The 19,892-nt window shown below is 34.3% G+C and overlaps 1 protein-coding gene across 4 annotated transcripts in view; it reads right to left on the reverse strand.

The window, feature by feature from the left end:
- LOC143239985 (Golgi-associated PDZ and coiled-coil motif-containing protein-like) overlaps positions 1–19,892 on the reverse strand; it is an 81,839-nt gene that overhangs the window by 14,720 nt on the left and 47,227 nt on the right. For all 4 annotated transcript variants that reach the window (XR_013021490.1, XR_013021491.1, XM_076481714.1 and 1 more), the window contains one exon: positions 16,493–16,807. Coding sequence is in view for 2 of the 4 variants with exons in the window: in XM_076481714.1 (XP_076337829.1) it covers positions 16,493–16,807 (315 nt within the window). In the remaining 2 variants the exon portion in view is untranslated. The remainder of the gene's footprint in view (positions 1–16,492; positions 16,808–19,892) is intronic.

Below are 19,892 nucleotides of genomic sequence, written 5' to 3' on the forward strand. Positions count from 1 at the left end.
ACAGCAACTCACATCTTAAAAGAAATAAACAACCAGAGAATAAAATTAGAGAAGACAGTAAAAGAAAGCACTAAAACATATTGGATACATCCATAATATAAAGAATCTGAAAAATCCACTAGAAAAAAAGAGAAAACAGGGTTTAAGAGAAAAATAGCATAAGAGCAAGAGATCAAGGAGTCAAACAGAACTTGAGTGAAAGCATGTAAAACTACATTAAGTTTCAGTTGGTCAAAAAACTGGAATACAGAGACAATGAATCAGGAATAACAAAAACAGTGAAGATAAAAATGGAAACATAGTAAAAAAGGTAAGTAAGAGTATTGTAGCAACTGTTGAAACAAAACACAAGCCACTTTATTGATGGACAGAAAGAGTAGATGGGCAACATGAACAGCATAACAGAAAACCTACATGGTTAAAGAAACCTGACCAGCATGCAAGAACAGACAAATTCCACACATACAGACAAAGAGATGACACACCAAGGTAAAAAATTGACCTAGGAGGTTGGACCAAGAGTGATTGAGATGGAGCCAGAGGAACCTTCCTTGATGACAGTCAATGAAGAGAAAGATACAAAGAATGAGGAGGCCAAAAAGATGCTATCAACAAAATTTGACAAGGAGTGTTACAAATAAATGGCAAGACACATGGGGAAAGAGAAAGGTGCACATACAGAAAAAGAAAAACTAATCTTAGTGGAGAGCATCCATAGCCAAAGCTGCCAGATGAAGTACAAGGGATCAAAGTAGTAAAAAAATCAATCATTGGTGCAACTCAGAGGGGAAAACCCAATGAAATAAAATACCTGAGGACAAAGTGACCACTCTATAGGAAGAAGCCTGTTCAACTGAGAGAGTCATTCCACAACTAAGTTTAAAGTTCCTGGAATACCACAGGTTTTCAGACTAACCTGATGCGAGTGGGCTCAAAGCAGAAAGTCAAATGTGTGGAAGTAAATATCCATGGAACAAGTCCCACCCTGGTGACTAATATGGAAAACAACCATAGAATTGTTAAAGACGATCACAACCAAGTGATCCTAAAGATGAGATAGGAAATGGAAACATGCCAAATAGGTAGTCAAGAGTTCCAGAACACTGAAGTGGAAGGTATGGTCACAGAAGATCAAACCCTCAAGATAAGAAGTGGGGTGGGGAAGGCAGTTGGTTAGTGAACCTAGTGTTGGCACAATACTATCAGCAAAACAAATCCTTAAGAAAAGAAGGCAGCAGTGTAGCAAGAGGTAATAGAGGATTGCAAGAAATTTTCCACTGGTTGCTTAAATTCCACTGAAGATACTTCATATGAGCTTGGCACAGAGGAACAAAGTGTTCTATACATATGACAGCCTTTAAAAAATAGAGAACCTCTCACATAAGTATATGAGAGTCAAGGTGACCAGATACCCCATGTGTGCAAATGAATGTGAGAACTTGAGTAAAAAATTTAAGAAAGCTCCAAAGTGGACTAAGTATTGAATTGGAATTGGGAATGACTAAGAAAACTTGACAAGACAACCCAGGTGAGTTGCTACTTAGGGGAGAAACTATATGATACAAAAAAAGCAAATAGAAACTAGTCATTTATGTAATAATGAAAGCAAATTCTTGACCATGAACATGGGAAGCAAACACTTCCACGACTTGGTTGAAGATGTAATGAGCCTGATCTTGGTAAAGGAAATAATGTAAAGGTGGGGTAATGAAATGGAATAGAGAGAAAAAAGTCCAAAATGTTGATCTTGGTCATCCATAGTCTAGAGGAAAAGGAACAAAGAAGAAGAAACTTCTTCATCTTGAACTGAGGAACCACCAGATAGTGGTTGAAAGAAGAATAATTGATGACATGATGCCAGTTTTTGGTTTCTTAAAGGCAACAAAAAGATGAGAACACAACCCTATAGATCTGTGAACACAGCCTTAAGAAGCAGAAGATTCTGTGGATTATATACCTTAATTAGAAAGCCAGATAAATTGCAGTGATTTTGTGTACCAGTATAGTAATTTGATAATGTTTTTGTTTCCTAAAATGTATCTTTGAAATTACAAAAAAATATTTTGATATTTTTCTCCACTTGAAGGAATAAATGAGGTACAGCAACACTTAACAAGTATCATGCACAAACACGTATCACCTCAATAACATTGAAGCTACTAGAAATCATTGGTACTATATTTATTTATTGTGCTATGTTTTAAGTAAAATAACTAAAATTAAGAATATTTTAATAAATATTAATGTATACATATTCATAAACACTTAGACACTTTCTACACCTATACTGATAAATGCTGACCATCAGGGAGAATAACTAACACCCCAATACCTGTTAAGTATATTGGATTGCCCAGAACCTTGTACAGAGGCATATCATAAACATTTTCTTGCACTTTTATTACTTTATACAGCTCTTGTTGCAATCAGTGCATTATAAGCAAGCCAATAAATCCTCTTCCACTGTATTTATGCAACCAGAACTACACTAAACTTTGTGGAAAAATTGTAGTAATTGCACCTCATAAGCTTATTTGCTAATGATAGTGTTGTATTACAGTGTCATGTAAATCGTATAATGGCATTGCTTTATGAATAGTAGATTTCTACTTGAACTGCTAACAGTCAAAAACACAGGAGATGGATGTGAAAAGGTTAGAAGTAGAAACTCTAAGGCAGAAGTACTCTGGAACCTTTAGTCAATATTAAAAAGGACAGATTGGTACAACTTACTTTATTTTGTATTTTTCAACCTGTCAGGTGTTACAATGGTTAAGAGGGCAGTCAAAGTGATAGAACCTGAACTGAGTTACAGTAGAAAAAATAACACAAAATAGTTTTTCTGAAGATTTAAAGATTATGCAGTTGAAATTTCCAGATGGTGAAAAGCATTTCTGATCTTAAGATTAAAATAAGTTGTCAATATTTACAGACAAATTTTGAACAAAAATACTTAATTAAAAAATCAGATTTCTTTTCTACAAGAGAATTGTTATGTTTACTAAAAGCTTGGCATATTTTATAAAGATACACAATACATGTTAAAAGCTCTAATACCCAATGGTTGATGTAATCCATTGAGTCACTGAAGAAAGAAATATTAGAGGCAATTTATGTACATCAAACACTGGTAACTGGGTGGTATACACCTTATGGACCCACATTTCTTCTTAGTATTGCTAATTAAACTTTCAGAAAAACAGTTCTTCAGATAATTTTTTATGTTACCAAGTTCTAAACGGAATTCCAGTTTCTTATTTGTTAATATAAAGACTATAAACTAACAAAACAAATTAACTTATTTTTGAAAACAGGTGTGAAGTAGCTATAATTAAAACAGTTGATTTATTATAACATGATATCTTTGTTTTGTAACTTAAATTTTTAAGGTTCAGAAATGTTAATACAGAATATTTTTCTTCTTCAAGAAAGTTAATATTTTATATTTCACATTTAAATACAATGAAAACTTCTGAATATGACAGTTATGTTTAAAGACTACAAATGTATCCATACAATATCTTACATAGATTTGGCTTTAAAACATCTGCACACAGCTGCAGTTGTAATTTTTCATGTTGAGAGAGAAAAGTATTAGGTAGGCAACATGGCTAAAGACCAAATTGCTACACTATCTATCTAGGCATGAAATTTTCCTTGAAACTGAAAAGGTGATTGCTCTGTTGTAAATTGAAGCAGTTTAGCTTTCTCACTATTAGCTTATTTATTTAATTATATCTGTAACCACAAAGCGGTCATCAGAGTTTCCATACCAGAAGTTCTCATACATTTTGTATCTTAATGATATTTTGCAAGCTTTCGGTAAACATTACAAGCCTTTCATATATAAAAATTAAGATTTTTTAATAAATTGCTTTTACCAAAAATTAGTCCATAATTATTTGGAGTCAGACCACTGACTGTCCTAAAAGCAAAGTGATTTTTCATCTTACGATTAAAAATACTTTTCTTTATCTAAAAATTATCTCTACCCTAACTCAATACTTATTCAGTCAATGTGGCCAAACTCAACCACCATAAACAAATATGAAATAAATCTAAGTTACTTTCTTTTCTTTCTAAATGACTACAGATTCTAACATAAAACTACAAATGTTTATCTTAAAAAGTGTGAACTTTAAACTGTTTACACTTAATCTAGTTGTTTTATTGCCATTTTAACCATGTCTAACTAATAATCCTGCTACACAAGTTGTAAGTCACTTGAAACATTGAGCATTTTAAATGCTTCAAGTATTGACAAAATATATGCAGTAAGTACAATACATGCTCACAAAGGCATAAAACATTGTTTTATATAATGACGATTGATCAAGAAGAGAAATGGTTTTGTTTGTGCTAACTACAAACGACATTACTGATATCATAAGAAAGATTATGAAAGTCTCATCAGAGAGGCTGGAAATTAGATCTTTATCAAGAGATTGGTACTACTACATCAGAAAGAAAGCTATTGGAAATATTTACATTATCTCGCACAAAGTTGTCAAGAAAGGAACAAGTCAGAACTATAATATAGTATCCACACAAAAAAGATACAAGTATACTGCTGATTTATTGACTTTATCAATAATCACTGAACAGGTGGTTTTGGTTCTGATTTTGAGAATTATGAAACGATGAAAGAATACAACCAATTAACTGTTAGACCTACTTGTGGCTCATTATGCACATTATCTGGAAAATCACAACAATATCAGAAAGATTTTATATAAAAGTCCATGTTTCAAGCTAGAAAGGCAGAATGAAAAGATGAAGATGTATACAGACTGAAAAGCAGAGATTGTGGAGGAGTTTATTAGTTTATTCCAATATATTTAATCAGTTGATTGTAACAACATTTTGTGACAAAGTATAATAAAACTGTTTCATTCTTAGACTCAAGAGTCAGATTTTTTACTCTAACTGTAAACTTATTCGAGCCAGTACTTGTGTGCTCTACTTGTCACTACATTCCTCAACTTGATATAAATAAATTGTGATTGGTAGTAATAATCAAAGCTCCAAAGGCTAGCCTACCAGCCTGCTCATTACACACTCAGCAAACATGCAGTTCACATTACCTTAATGAATTACATAACATATGAGCTAATTGCAAGCATATCTCATGAAGAATTTTTATCTTACCTAATTTAACTGTATCTAACCTAACGAGTTCCTATTTTTTACATTTTAGTTACAATTATAAGAATATATAAATAATACACATACTAAACAAGAAATATAGTACTTACCGGGATCCTTTTATTTTTTGCAATTAGCTATTGAAGAAATTTAAGTTTTTCTTTGTACTAATTGTACTAGTACACTAAATAATTTTTACTTAATGAAATAATGAATCTCAGAACACAGAGTAATAACATGCAAAAGTGAACAATGTCATATAACTGTTACAATTTTTCTGACTTTCTAACTATGTGATAAGAGCCTTGAAAAAATTTAGCCAAGTTTATCTGGAGGCACAATTGACAATTCTTTGTAAAAAACAACAAAAAACCATCATACAACAGATTAAACTTTGGCTTTCTGTTGATCATAAATAATACAGTACAAAACATTAGTGAGAGCTACTGGCAATTTGTGAAAGAGAAGATGTGATAAGTGGACTTGGTGAGTAGGTCTAATTTTGTAGTTCATGGTTCCATACACAAATAAGATTGAAGGCTAGAATAATTATGCTCTGCCTGAGTGATATCTATATTAGAGAAGAGGGAAGACCTAGAAAGCAAATGTCACAATTTTCATAACACTGAAGACTGATAACAATGAGAACTGTAAACATATATAAAATATCAAAATCTGGTTTATTAACTACATTTTGATGCCAAGTTTATTTAGATAGATTTACAATAAAATGGTTTAATTATATTTTGAATGTAACTCTTATAAATGTTATAACATGCTCACTTTGACCTGTCCACAGTAAGAAGGTTATGAAATTCAATTTTAATTATATCATTTACAGCTTCAAAATCCTTAAATATCAAGTTCGTATAGAAATTAGTCACTTCTTTTAACAGAATATTATTGTATAACAATACCAGATATATTCATAGCAGTAAAAATTATTTCTGAGTATTCATTAGTGGTTAATAACATATGAAATAAATCTAAATATTTTATTTTATAACACACGTACCTAAGTTAGTAGATATGATTGGTCAAATAGGTCAGTCAGATTATGAATTTTGTATAACCCATAAAGAAAAACATTATGAATCTATGGGTCTAATGCTATGGTAAATCTCTTCATAACTGAAATGGTATCACTATTTTTAAGAACATATAAATTTGAACAAAATAAATAATTCCAGTATTTACAAAAAATAAAATATTCAAGTAATTTGGAGCCCTGCAATATATTTCAGCATTCACTTCTCAGCAAAAAATCAAAGAATGCTGCAGATAAAGACTTCATATGAAACCAAGCTTAACTAATATTCTTTTGTCCTTTCTAATTTGCTCATCACAGAATTTTCAAAGGAGCTATTGAGAACCACTGTTTTTAATTTATTAGCCACTATGGAAATTGTATGATAGGCATAATAAAATATAAATTGAACAATAAGACAAAAAGTCATGCAATGTGACATGTAAAAAAAGAATATTTAGTTTTTTTCAATATTTTCTTTCAAACTAAGAAATTAAAACTTCTATAATATTAAAATATGGATTATAAATAAAACTATTTAACAAAATTTTTACTTTTTCTTGTTCCTGGGCAGAAAGTGTTATTTCCCAATTGCTAATGCCTAACATAAATGGAAAAGACCTATTTTTCTCTTCAAACTTTGTTTTTGTAACCTGGGTTATGAAATTTTCACATTTACCCATTTTCCAGGTAGATTCAGTGGCATGAACCCACTGACCACTCAACCAATTGCTACTTCTGCATGGTGGACCCTTCCAAATGTTGGGCTGGCAAGAATGCATCTGTTATTATGTATCTGGACCTTCCATCACCCATCGCCCCAGTGCCACACTGCCCTGAGCTCCCTGTACCCACTCTGCTAGAGAGAAACAGCCATCCTCAGAAGAGAGCAGCAAATCAGAAGAGGAGGTAGACGTTGAAGACCCAGATTACAATTTCAGAGGTGCAGCTGGTGAGAGAAACTCATACTACCCCAACGAAAGAGACCTTAATGACTTGATCAGAGATCTTGGTCTAACAAAATTGAATTCCAAGCTTTTGATATCTAGGCTCAAGGAGTGGAATTTGTTAGACAAAAGTGTGTAAGTCACAAGTCAGAGAAAGTGTCACAACATTTTTCAAGCTTCTTCACTTGTGAAGATGGGCTCTGCTTCTGCCACAATGTATCCGGTCTGTGCGAGGCAATTGGAATTTTTTGTAATCCAAACAAGTGGCACCTCTTCATTGATAGCTCAACCAGAAGCCTCAAAGCTGTGCTGCTCTGTAACAGGAATAAGTATCTGTTTCTTTCCCTGGCTCATTTGGTGCACCTCAAAGAGAAATACAACAGCATCAAGACCTCGCTAGAAGCCTTGAAGTATGATGTGTATGGCTGGGAGGTTATCAGAGATTTCAAAATGGCAGCATTCCTGATGGGTCTACAAGGAGACTTTAGCAAGTTTCCCGGTTATCTTTGCCTTTGGGACAGCAGTGCACTACAACAAGAAGCACTGGCCACAATGGACCGAGTTCTCTGTGGGAAGGCACAATGTCAAATGTGAGCCACTAGTGGACCTCCAGAAGATGATGTTCGCACCATTGCACATAAAATTGGGTCTTATGAAACAATTTATCACAGCTCTTGCCTTTAAGTACCTTTGAAACGTTTTCTCTAAGCTGTCTGAAGCAAAGGTCAAAGCTGGTGTCTTCGTTGGACCACAAATAAAGAAGATCCTGAAGTGCACAGGGTTCTCCAAGAAGCTCAGTAGGAATAAAAAAAAGCTTGGGGCAACTTTGTTGCAGTGGTTCGGGGCTTTCTTGGGCAATCACAAGGCTGAAAATTATATGGAACTGGTTGAGGTTCTGGTGAAGAACTACGGCAAAATGGACTGCAGGATGTCCTTGAAAGTCCATATTCTTGATGTTGATCTTGATACATTCAAGGCAAACATGGGAGCATACTCAGAGGAGCAAGGCAAGCACTTCCACCAGCATATACTGAAAACATGATGGGAGGCTATGTTTGGGGGCTGATATGTAAAAGTGATTTACGTTACAGTCACAAATCTCAAAAAACTACTCATTTCTAAATATTTTTCTTCATTTTTGTATAACTTTAATATAAATACATATAAATCTTAATTCATATGTTGTTTTATTCAGACCTTATGTAAATGAAAATGTGCAAATTTACCTGTTTTCACACAGAAAATAGGTAATTTCTAAATTTAATTATCCAGGAAACAAGAGCAAAGTTTGAAAGGAATAATAGCCATTTTCTGTACTTTTACAACATAAGTGATTAAAAAATAACACATACTATCCAGGATCAAAATTTGTGTTACATAGTGTAATATTTCAATCAATTTTCCTGAAGTATTTTGATAATATCGCTTTTAATTATATTTTGTAAATAAATCTAAAATATTTTGACACTTGTTCTTTGACCTATCTCTAGCAAGAGGGTTAATATGCACTAAAATGAAATCTCAAATTTCTTCTTCATATGAAATATGTTGACATGAAACTAATACTTTTACCTAGGTATGCTTCAACAAATTTATTAATATCAAAACTAAAAGAGATAAAATTCTTCAGATAAAAGCACAGTCTGAAAATTAATTTATACTCATTTCAGTCCTGCACCTCGTAAGAATGAATCACTAAGTAACACCAGTAAATAGAGTGCAAATATTGAAAAAGTGAAACATGTTATCACAAATGTAGAATTTAAAAAAGTCATATACCATAACACTCTTTTTGGTAAAAGATTAATGACTTATAAAAATTAATTTCCCTTGAAGTAAAAATGTATTTCAAACAGTTATGGTTATTAAAAACTTTTATTCAAAGAAAGTAGAGAAAAACATTTTTAACTTCCAGAGGTCATTTTCAGGTTAAAAAAGAGAAAGTTTGAATATGATCAGTGAGGGACATGTCTTAGGGACAAGAGCATAAATGGGTATGGGATTGTAGGGGGCGTTGCAGGTGAATGTTGTGTTATTAATTAATATAGGCATCAAGGTGTTCTTTTATATTGGTTTAATTTTGGTTTTAGATGGTATGTAAGTAGTGCTTCTTTGATTTTGCATTTGTTTATATTTGTTTCCCTACTTAATATCTGGGCATTTTCTATGATTATGTTGTGTTTCTTTGATTTGCAGTATTCAAAAACGAGTGAAGGTGGTTTTTTTTGTGTTCTTTGAATCTAGTTTCCATTTTGCTGCTTGTTTCTCCAATATAGAAGTCATGGCAGTTGTTGCATTGTATTTTATAAATTATGTTGATGTTATGTTTTTCAGTGTAGTTTTTACACAGTATGGATTTTACTTTTGTACCTGGTTTTTGAATAAATTTGGTGTTTACTGGAATATAATTAGTCATGGTTGGATGGGATGGGATAAGTGGATACAGCTATGTTACCCAATTCATCCAAATGTGCCTGGACAGGAAAGTCAAAAGGAAAAATGATAGGCCATCTATTCTGAAAAAGTATGGTCCTCTGAGGAAGGAAAACACAACCCTAGGTGGGATGCTGTGGTAAGAAACAAAGTTTTGAAGTGCACAGTAAAGACAGTTGCAAATAGCAAAGTTATAGAGAAGGTTCATGAGACACAGTGTACAAACTCTGGACTGGAAAAGTGTGGAAGGCCTCTGTGCAGAGCCTAAGCCCCTGATGGTGAACAGGGTTCAACATCTTTAAGGCCGATATCCTGGTAGAGCCATAGACAAAAGACTCATAATCCAGTTAGCACACAACATTGATGTGCTTCCCAAGAGGAGGAAGAAAGGATATGGAGGACGTTCAGTGTCCTTGTAGACAGACATGTAGCTGCTTGATGTGTGGAATAAAGATCAGCTTATAGACAAAGATAAATCCCAAGAACTTTGCCTCATGGACCACAGACAGCACAACTTCACCAATATGGAGTTCAGGATCAGGGTAAATACCCCATTAGCAGCAGAAGTGTATGTATATAGTTTTGGAACAAGAAAAGGTAAAACTGTTTGCTGTGGTCCATTTCAGTAAGAGATTGAGGGAAGTCTGTAGCTGCCATTCAATAAACTTCATGCTGTGTGAAAATATGGGAAAGTGTCAAAACTTGCAATCACTGGTTCATTGAAAAATGTTTAACAAAAACGGGTAAATGGCCAAGCAACCCATACGAATCAAGGTCTTGCAAGATGCCATACTTTCACATTGTATCACAAGTTTTCTGAATGTCAAAAATACAGAAACAAGATGTTGTTGCTTGAGAAATGTTTCCCTGCTTGACGTATCAAGTCGAATCAGGTAGTCCATGGTAGAGTACTGTCGTCCGAACCCACACTGGGTGGGTGAGAAGAGGTTGTTTGATTCGAGGAACCAAACAAGACGAGCATGAACGATCTTCTCTAAGATCTTTCAGAGATAGCTCGTCAAAGCAACTAGATGGTAGTTCAAAGGAATCTTGGGACCCTTCCCAGATTTAGGAAAAGGAAGTATAATAGCATGGTGCCAAGCATCAAGGAAAACATTCTTCTGCCAGACTCAGTTAAATGCAACCAGAAGAATAGCAAGAGAGAGATGTACTGCCAGACCAGTGAAGAGCAAGCTTGAGTTCCACCAGCATAAAGAGGCTATTATAGTTATATAGATGATCAGTCCAAAACAAAAGAGGTGACCATTCTGCCCATGTCTTGATGGCTAAGAAGGTGGAGGATGAAGCAGAGGTGCTATCTGCAGGAAAAAAGCTTTCACCAAAAGTACTGGCAATGCTAACGGCATCAGCAACTTCCTGGTCATTAAAGAGCAAGATTGAAAATGGGGCAAAAGTATCCTGTCTACTAACCAATTGAATCTTGTCCCATATGACTTTGAAACTTGTTGCAAAAGAGATGTTAGAGATGTATTTAATCCAAGATTCATTATGGCTTTGACATCTAACTTGCTGATCAGGTGCATGGGCCCACTGAAATGCAATGTGATTTAAGTGTGGAATACCTATTTTATAGGTATCTCAAGCCCATTTACAAGCTTTCTTTGCCATGTGGTAGGCAGGATTCCACCAAGAATGAGAATACTGTGGGAAAAGTGTCAAGGTTTTGGGAATACACTGAGTAGCTGCCTGAACAATACAGTCAGTCACTGTTGCCACACAGTCATCTATGGATGACAGGATCAAGTTCTGAGTGAGCAGTGAAAGAGAGCCAATTGGCCTGATCCAATTACCAATGAGGCATGTGGGTTGAGTGGCATTGAACATGGCCAGTCTCTCTCAAAATGACAGAAAAATGATCACTGCCTTATGGGTTACTGCCAACCTTCCAAAGAAAGTAAGAGAAAAGTGAAGGGGAGCAGATGGAAAGATCAATAGCAGTAAAAGACTGACTAGGTACATGAAAACAAGTATAAGAACCAGTACCGAAGAGAGAGAGGTTGTGTTTCAAGAGCATATGCTCTATGGAATGATCCCTCCCCCTATCAGTATCAGCACTGCTCCAGAAGGGATTATGTCCATTAAAATCCCCCAGGATTTTAAAATAGAGACAGTAACTGCTCAATGAGAGCATCAAGGTCTGTCTGATCATAGGTCTCTTCAGAAGCCAGGTAAAGAGAACAAATAATGATGGCACAACCAAAGGAAGGATGGATGTCTACAGCCTCCAAGGATGTATCAAAGATAGAGTAGGCACATGCTGATCAACCAGCAGTACCACCCCACCATGCACTTGTTCATCACACAACCTGTCATTTCTCTACAAAGAAAACTTCCAGAGGGTAGTTGGATCAGCAGGTTTCAGAAACATTTCTTGTAAAGAATGGTAAGAATCAATCAAATCCTTATATTTGAACGAACATCCTGACAGTTCCACTGGATTAAAGTGGCTAATTTTATTTATGTGGCAAAGATCCCTTCCATTTTCAACATATTTTTTTTTTCATTGGACAAAGGTTTAGTGACCTCTATGGATCCTGCCCTGGGTCAAGTAGGCAGGTCTCTGTCTGTGGACGAAGATTTCAGTGACTGAGGGTGTGAATGATTGGTTGTTTTACTTCTTGAAGTGTTGCAGTAGAGGACAGACCTAAGGAAATACCCAAACACAAAGCCAAAGGAAGTGTAACTGGGCAGTCACTGGAAAGAATGGCAGGAACAGAGATGGAAATCGATGTAGATTTGTCAATTATTTTAATCATGGATGGCAAAACATTCTTCAGATGTTTTACAAACTACTCTGCTGGAGGCTAGGAGTGATCTTTCTGCACTCCCACTGTGGAAGTGGAATGGAGTGCAGAAGCATATGTCTGAGATGAAGTGGAGGACAATAACTTCTGAGCCTCTGGGTAGGAGATACTGTTTATAGTCTTCAAGCATTTCACCTCTTTCTTCTCCAGCCACTCAGAGCAAGAGATAGAGTAAGAGGGTGGTTCCAGTTCAAACTCATAGGCTTTGTGTTCTTTGCCACCACAACGAGCACATGTTAAAGATCCACACATGATGCCCTCAAGTGATTGAACTACTAACAATGGAAATATCTAAGAGGATTGGGAATGTATGGCTGTACCTTACAGTTCAGATAACCTGCTTTGGCTGTGGCAGGAGGATGTAAACGTCAATATCAGAACATCAGTAGGTACCATAATGCTGTCTTTGCAAATGGTGATTCGGCACATGCAGAACACCTTGGATGGAGAAACTAGTGAGGAACTATGACTCAGGAATGTTCTTTAAATCCCTCTCAACAATAACTCCTCTGGAAGTATTAAAGGTTGTTAGGTATATTGTGGTGCAGATGTTTCCACCAAAATGTCTCCAGAGTGCAACTTATTCACTGACTTAGGAAAGTCAGCAAGCCCCTCTAATTCCTTTTGAATAAAAAAGGGGGACATCTGCCCTAAAGGTTTCTCAGATAAGGAATGGATAATTAGAAAATTGAGATACAGAATCTGACTGTGATTTTGACTGTACAACAGAGTCATCCATGAGTGGTCATTTTCCTATACTTTTTTTTTCTCCCATTTTTAATTATTTTTCCATAAATGGGGGTATCCATAATAAAGATGCTACATTTCAGTGCCCACTGACCTACCCACAACTAAGCCCTGCGAGGGGATGCACTATAATGCCAAACAAGGACATTGCAGCAATGCTAGGGTTCTGCGAGCACTATACCCTAACACCAGTATCAGACACAATGTCCACAACACCTGTTGAGAACATCCAACACTGGTACTTATTGACCCTAACCCAAGTGGACCAGCTAATTGACCCTGGGGGCCACCCCAAGGTTGCCTGTTTACAGAAATTCAAGGTCAAAGTGGTGTGTTGGAGTTGGACCTCTCAACCACCAGTATCCTCTCCTCCCCTTCATGGGTTGCCACTAGAGGCAAACACGTGGGTGGATGTTTAGATCCCAGAGGAAGTAAACATGAAGTATAGAACCTTCTTTGGGAGGTCCTCCTTCCACATATAAAATCCACCTCGAAGGGTTGTTTGTTGTTGACCGTGTTGCTGATCTAGGTGTCTGTGTGTGTATAATTTTTTCAACATCACTTCTCAATAAAGATCACAAGAACCGATACAAAATTGAAAACAGAAATCCAGAGAAAATCACCCATACTGGACTATACATTCCCCGGGACTCACACATGAAACAAACCAAAAACTTATTAAGAAACCAAATAAACACAGCCATGATACTATGATCATTGACAATATTAACAATGAAATCACCAAATTTAAGTAACACTTCATCAACATTAACAAATTTCCTCTAAAAATTGTTGAAAAAATTATACACATACACACACCAAAGTCAACAACAAACAAACAATAATAAATTCCAAGAAACAACAAACTACAAAACTTTACATTGCTGCATACCACATATTCCTGATATCAGCAAAAAAATAACCAATATTTGGAAAAAACTTAACATAACACAACATTCCAGTAAACACCAAATATGTTCAAAAACCAAGTACCAAACTAAAGTCCATACTATAAATTAATTACACTTATAAAAACAACACCAACATTATTTATAAAATACACTGCAACAACTGGAGAAACAAGCAGAAAAATGGAAACCAAATTCAAAGACCAGAAAAAACACCTTCACACATTTTTGAACACTATATATAAAAAATGGCTCATTTGGGTTGAGAAAATTTTTAGGTAGAGGAATGAACAGCGTTTCGAACTTCTTTGGTCATCGTCAGGTTCACAAAGAAAGAAAGAGATAACTAATATTTAAAAGGGGTTGTGTAACTGAGTGTCAGAATGTAGAGGGCATGCTTAGATGTTTGAATACATAATTTTATATTATTTATTTTATTATTATTATTTTTAATATAGGTATAAAGGTATTCCTTTGTATTGGTTTATTTTGGGCTTGAGTTGTTGTATAAGTAAGGCTTTTTAATTTTGCGTTTGTTTATGTTTGTTTCTTTATTTTGTATTTAAGTGTTTCCTATGGTTATGTTGTGTTTATTTGACTTGCAATGTTCGTAAACCTGTGAAGGTGACTTTTTATGTTCTTTGAATCTGGTTTCCATTTTTCTACTTGTTTCTCCAATGTAGAAGTCATGGCAGTTATCACATTGTATTTTATAAATAATGTTGGTGTGGTGTTTGTCAGTGTAGTTTTACATAGTATAGACTTCAGTTTTGTGCCTGGTTTTTGAATAAATTTGGTATTAACTGGAATGTCATATTTTGTTACTAGTTTTTGCCAAATGTTGGTTATTTTTCTGCTCATGTTGGGAATATATGGTATGCAGCAGTATATGGTTTCCTGGTGTTTTGATTCATGAGATATATTTACTTTTGTTGGTTAATTTTGCTTTCTGTCTAGGTGTGTGCATATAATGTTTTCTACAATTTGTGGAGGAAACTTACTGATGTTGATGAAGTATTGTTTTATTTTGTCTAATTCATCATTAATTTTACCTGGTGAGCATAGTTTTATGGCTCTGTTTATTTGGTTTCTTAGTATGTTGAGTTTCTGTTTTGTTTCATGTGCTGAGTCCCAAGGAATGTATAGTCCAGTATGGGTATTTTTTCAGTGGATTTCAGTTTTGAATTGTGTGTCGGTTCTTGTAATCTTGAAGTTAAGAAATGATATTTGATTGCTTTCTTCCTGTTCATATGTGAAGTTAATGTTGGGATGTATAGAGTTAATGTGATTGAAAAAATTAAGTGTGTGTTCTGTAGATCTGAATCCTGCAACCGTGTCATCTACATATCTGTACCAGTATAGTGGAGGATGTAATGCTGTGTTAATTGCTTGTGTTTCAACTTGTGTCATAAAAATATTGGCTAGAACTGGTGATACTGGGTTGCCCATGCTTTGGCCATTTGTTTGTATATAGTTGCGGTTGTTGAACATGAAGTTTGTTTTCATTGTGGTGAATTTTACGAGGGTTGCTAATTGGTTGCTGGGAATGTCTATAGATGGGTCAGGGTCTTGGATATAGAGTTCTAAGGCTATCTTGCAGGCTTCAGCACTATAAAATTATATATTCAAACATCTAAGCATGCCCTCTACATTCTAACACTCAGTTACACAACCCCTTTTAAACATGTGGTCAGCTTCCGGTCAGTTACCTCTTTCTTTCTTTGTGAACCTGACGATGACCGAAGAAGGTCGAAACGTTGTTCACTCCTCTACATAAAAATTTTCTCAACCCAAACGAGCATCTTTTACATATATATTTTTCTCTATGAGTGAGTTTTCTCAACATCACTGATTTTTGAACACTGCAAATCAAATAAACACAACATAACTATAGAAAATTTCCAGATACTAAGCAGGAAACAAACTCAAAATCAAAGAAGCCCTACTTATACAACAACTCAAACCAAAATTAAACCAATATAAAAAAACACCTTTATACCTATACTAATTAATAACGTAACACCTACTACAATGCCCCTTACAATCCCATACCTGTTTACATTCTTGTCCCTAAAATATGCCCAGCAATGGACAGTTGCAAATTTTCTTCGTTAACCTGAAAAGGTGATGACCTAAAAAGGTTGAAAAGTTGTTCTCTACTTTATTTTAATAAAAGTTTTAATACCCATGCCAGCTATCTTGAGACACATTTTTACTTCAAGTGGGTTTCTTGTCATCATGAAAGCATGAACAAATTATGCCACATCATACTTTCCTTATACTATGATAGATTTGTAAGTTAAAATAACACTGGCTACTTCATGTAAATCTGATATAAATAAAGATTCCAAAGGTCATTGTTTTCATTTTTTAAAAAAGTTATCTTAAAAGTCAATGTATAATTTTCTTTCAATAATAAGTATAGAAATTATGGAGCATTTTATGAAAAAAAATATTTACCTATTTTCAATTAGCTCAATTAGATTCTCTGTCTCTGAAGTTGGTGATAGCACAGATTTTTGATTTTTGGCATTCTGACTAGATCTGGCACTTAAGTCATGCTGACAAGTATTTCTGGATGATGATGACGATGATACAGAAGCAGCTCCAGAATGATGTCTTTTTGAAGAGATATTACCATTCTCAAATGATGGTAACTCACCACCACCTTGAACTATGCCTTGGAAATGAAAAGGACTCAACTCACTAGAATTGGTATTTTCTAACTCTTGGCTACTAGTTTGGCTGCAAATATCTGGGCTAAAATATTGGTATCTGCAAATTAAAAGTACATAAAATAGCAGTATAACTGATATTAATGTGTTTATTTTCTTAAACATAAATATGTCATAATAGCAGCAAAAACATGAACATGTTACTCTTATGTATATATGAGATATGTACACCACATACATAATATATATGTACTTCTTAGAGGGATGTTACATACATGAGAGAAGGCCATGAGAGCCAATTACCCCAAGTTTCTTACTGTGAGAGATTGAGAATTTTTAAAAATATTTTCTTATAAAATTAGAAACTTAAAACTCATATTAAAATTTGATTTGTTAGCTGTGTTTTGATGTCAAGTTTATAAATATATATATTGTTTTAGCTTGTTTTTGTTTATTAGAAAATGCTATTAGTCAGAGGTTGGGATTTGCTGTTTTTAATTCAGTCCCTCCTTTTGATTTATTTTATGTGATTACTGAGTCTTAATATTCTATATACAAAAAACAGAAAACAAGCCAAACCAAAAATAAAAAATGTTGTACAAATTAAAAGTATCCCTAGGGTATAGGCTATAATTTGGGACATAAAAATGTACCACAGGTTTTGAGGGTGACTATGGAAGTAGGACCCACGTTGCATTCAGAGCCTTTTAAGAAATTAGTAAAAGAGCAGTTTTACTACGCTTAATCTCACCAGCGATGGCACGTTGAGAGAGACCTTGCTTTTGCAGCTCGACAATTCTGCCAAGTTCAAACTCTGTCAACTTTTTAGCTTTTGCCATGTTTTTATCCAATGTAACGCAGGAGATGTCAGTGGGAGATGTTGACAACGCTAATGCTTGAACACAAATGACTAAATTTCATTATGTGTTTACCAATTAATGCTTCATTTCAGTATGGTCTTAAACTTTTGAACAGCTAGTATTTAGGCTAATTTCATAGTGTTCACATTTTCCCTATTAAATGCTAAAAAAGTTTTTTTTTTTCCTTTTCTTATTTTCATCTTTTGAAGCTCTACTCAATATGTTTTTTTGGCCTTAAGGTTTTGGCCAGCAGTGTGTGTATATATGTAAAGCACAAAATATTCTCTCTCTTTCCTTTACCTAGCTACTTGTAAGTTGCTTGGGCTAATCTCAAGAAAACTTGTGGGATGACAGTTTCAAACATGGGGAATGTTAATGGGGGATGGAGGGCACAAAAACTTCTTATATATCTCATTAATATTCTCTACAGAGGAATTCAATGGAAAAAAATGCTCTCACTATTGCAATACTACATAAATTAAGCTAAAGTTTGACCTATGTATAATGACACAGTTAATACTTTTGCAATATGAATATCCTTTCTCAGAAAGGACTAGACCAAATATTTTTGTTATAAGTATATCAGAGGTGCCATTTCACACTTTATGGCAAGTTCTCTATGAACAGAATGCATGGGAGCTAAACATGTCACCCATGACTCCATGAGCAATGCTCATGTAAAGAGCAGCATGACACTCCAGAAGCATATTCAGGTTATCCTTAACTGCATTAAACATATGTAACCCAACCAGAAGTTATGAAATAAATTAACATCATGAGATTTGTTTAATAACTTTCTATAAAAGAACAATATATATGTAACATGAAAATAATTATCCAGGACATAATGAAAACTGCTTGAAATCCTCTTACAACTAACTGACACATCTAAATAAATTTGTATAAGCTTTTGCATCTGTAATATAATAAAAGTTTTATTAATATTATCATTTCTCTCTCTCTCTCTCTCTCTCTCTATATATATATATATATATAGCTAAAACTAGAAATGGGAAAGAAATGGAATTTCATAATCAATTACTTGCATGAGACTTGGATAACCAAAATAAAAAAAATAAATAGAAACAACAATTTTAATTAGTGGATTACTTTCATGACATTTGTCAATTTCACTTTAATTTCAATGAATTTACAATACTAGTGATGTAATCAATTACAGTAATTAATCTTATTAATTCCCAGGTTTAGCACCTTTTGGTGCTGAATAACAACTTTTAATGTTTGGCATGGTGCTGAATATATATGTTTGACACTTCAACTAATTACAGTATCAGCACTAAAAGCATGATATCTCAGCAATAAGTCAACAAAAGTCCCTAAAACATTCAGTGATTGTACCCAATACTATATATGTTAAATCCAATATATAAGAGTAACAGGAACAAAGGATGGTCGCCTGCCGAGCTGAGCCTTCAAGTTGACAGCGGTCGCCAACTGAGCTGAATGGGTTAATTTTAATTCTAGTTAAATAATAACATTTAGGCAAATTGTAAAAAAACTGTTACAGCTAAACCTGAGAAACAGCACTTTTAATTTTACAAAAACTTTTTTTTCTCTCTAACAAGTTAAAATTTTTTTTTTTAACACTGGCGATACCAGATGCAATCAAACATTTAACAGTGGTCTATTAGTGTGACAAATTAAAACAGACCATTAACCAAATACAACAATACTCCTTGCAGCAATAAACACTAACCCAAATGATAAACAATTGGTAACAGCAATAACTCCACACCTGAATTTAATAATATTACAGATATCATTAACCCCAATCACGAAACCACAAAATAACTAGAGAGCAAAAGCCACATATTTAAAGACTACAGAAAACAGGCTATTTTTAGTGCTTGAATGTGTATGTCATATTGTATTAAAAAGAGCAAATAAAAAAAAATCATTAAATACTCAAGCTTATGTGGTTCTGAGCCATATTTGGTCATGGTTGGATAGCTATATAAAAACTTGTGGAAGCAGCACACAGCAAACCTATATCACACAAGGTAAACAAAAATGGCAACAGCAGGTGAAGAGAAATGTACATGTAATGATGTGTCAATCATACTGTATATATTTGAACCAGAGCTTACAGATGATATTGTATCTAATATCAACATTTGTAAAAGTGGCCAAAGACTGGCAAACTGTGTGACCTTTCTTGGTATGGAATTGTTTCAATAGTTATATGTTACGAAGTTATAAAAGACAGTTTTACAATGCTAATGTCAGGAAAATGGGACAAAATATACAGCTGTCAGTGTGGTCATGTAGGTAATAATATAACAAACCTATGAGTAAATTCCAGTC

This window comes from Tachypleus tridentatus, chromosome 13, assembly GCF_004210375.1.
Source record: "Tachypleus tridentatus isolate NWPU-2018 chromosome 13, ASM421037v1, whole genome shotgun sequence".
NCBI lineage: Eukaryota > Metazoa > Arthropoda > Merostomata > Xiphosura > Limulidae > Tachypleus > Tachypleus tridentatus.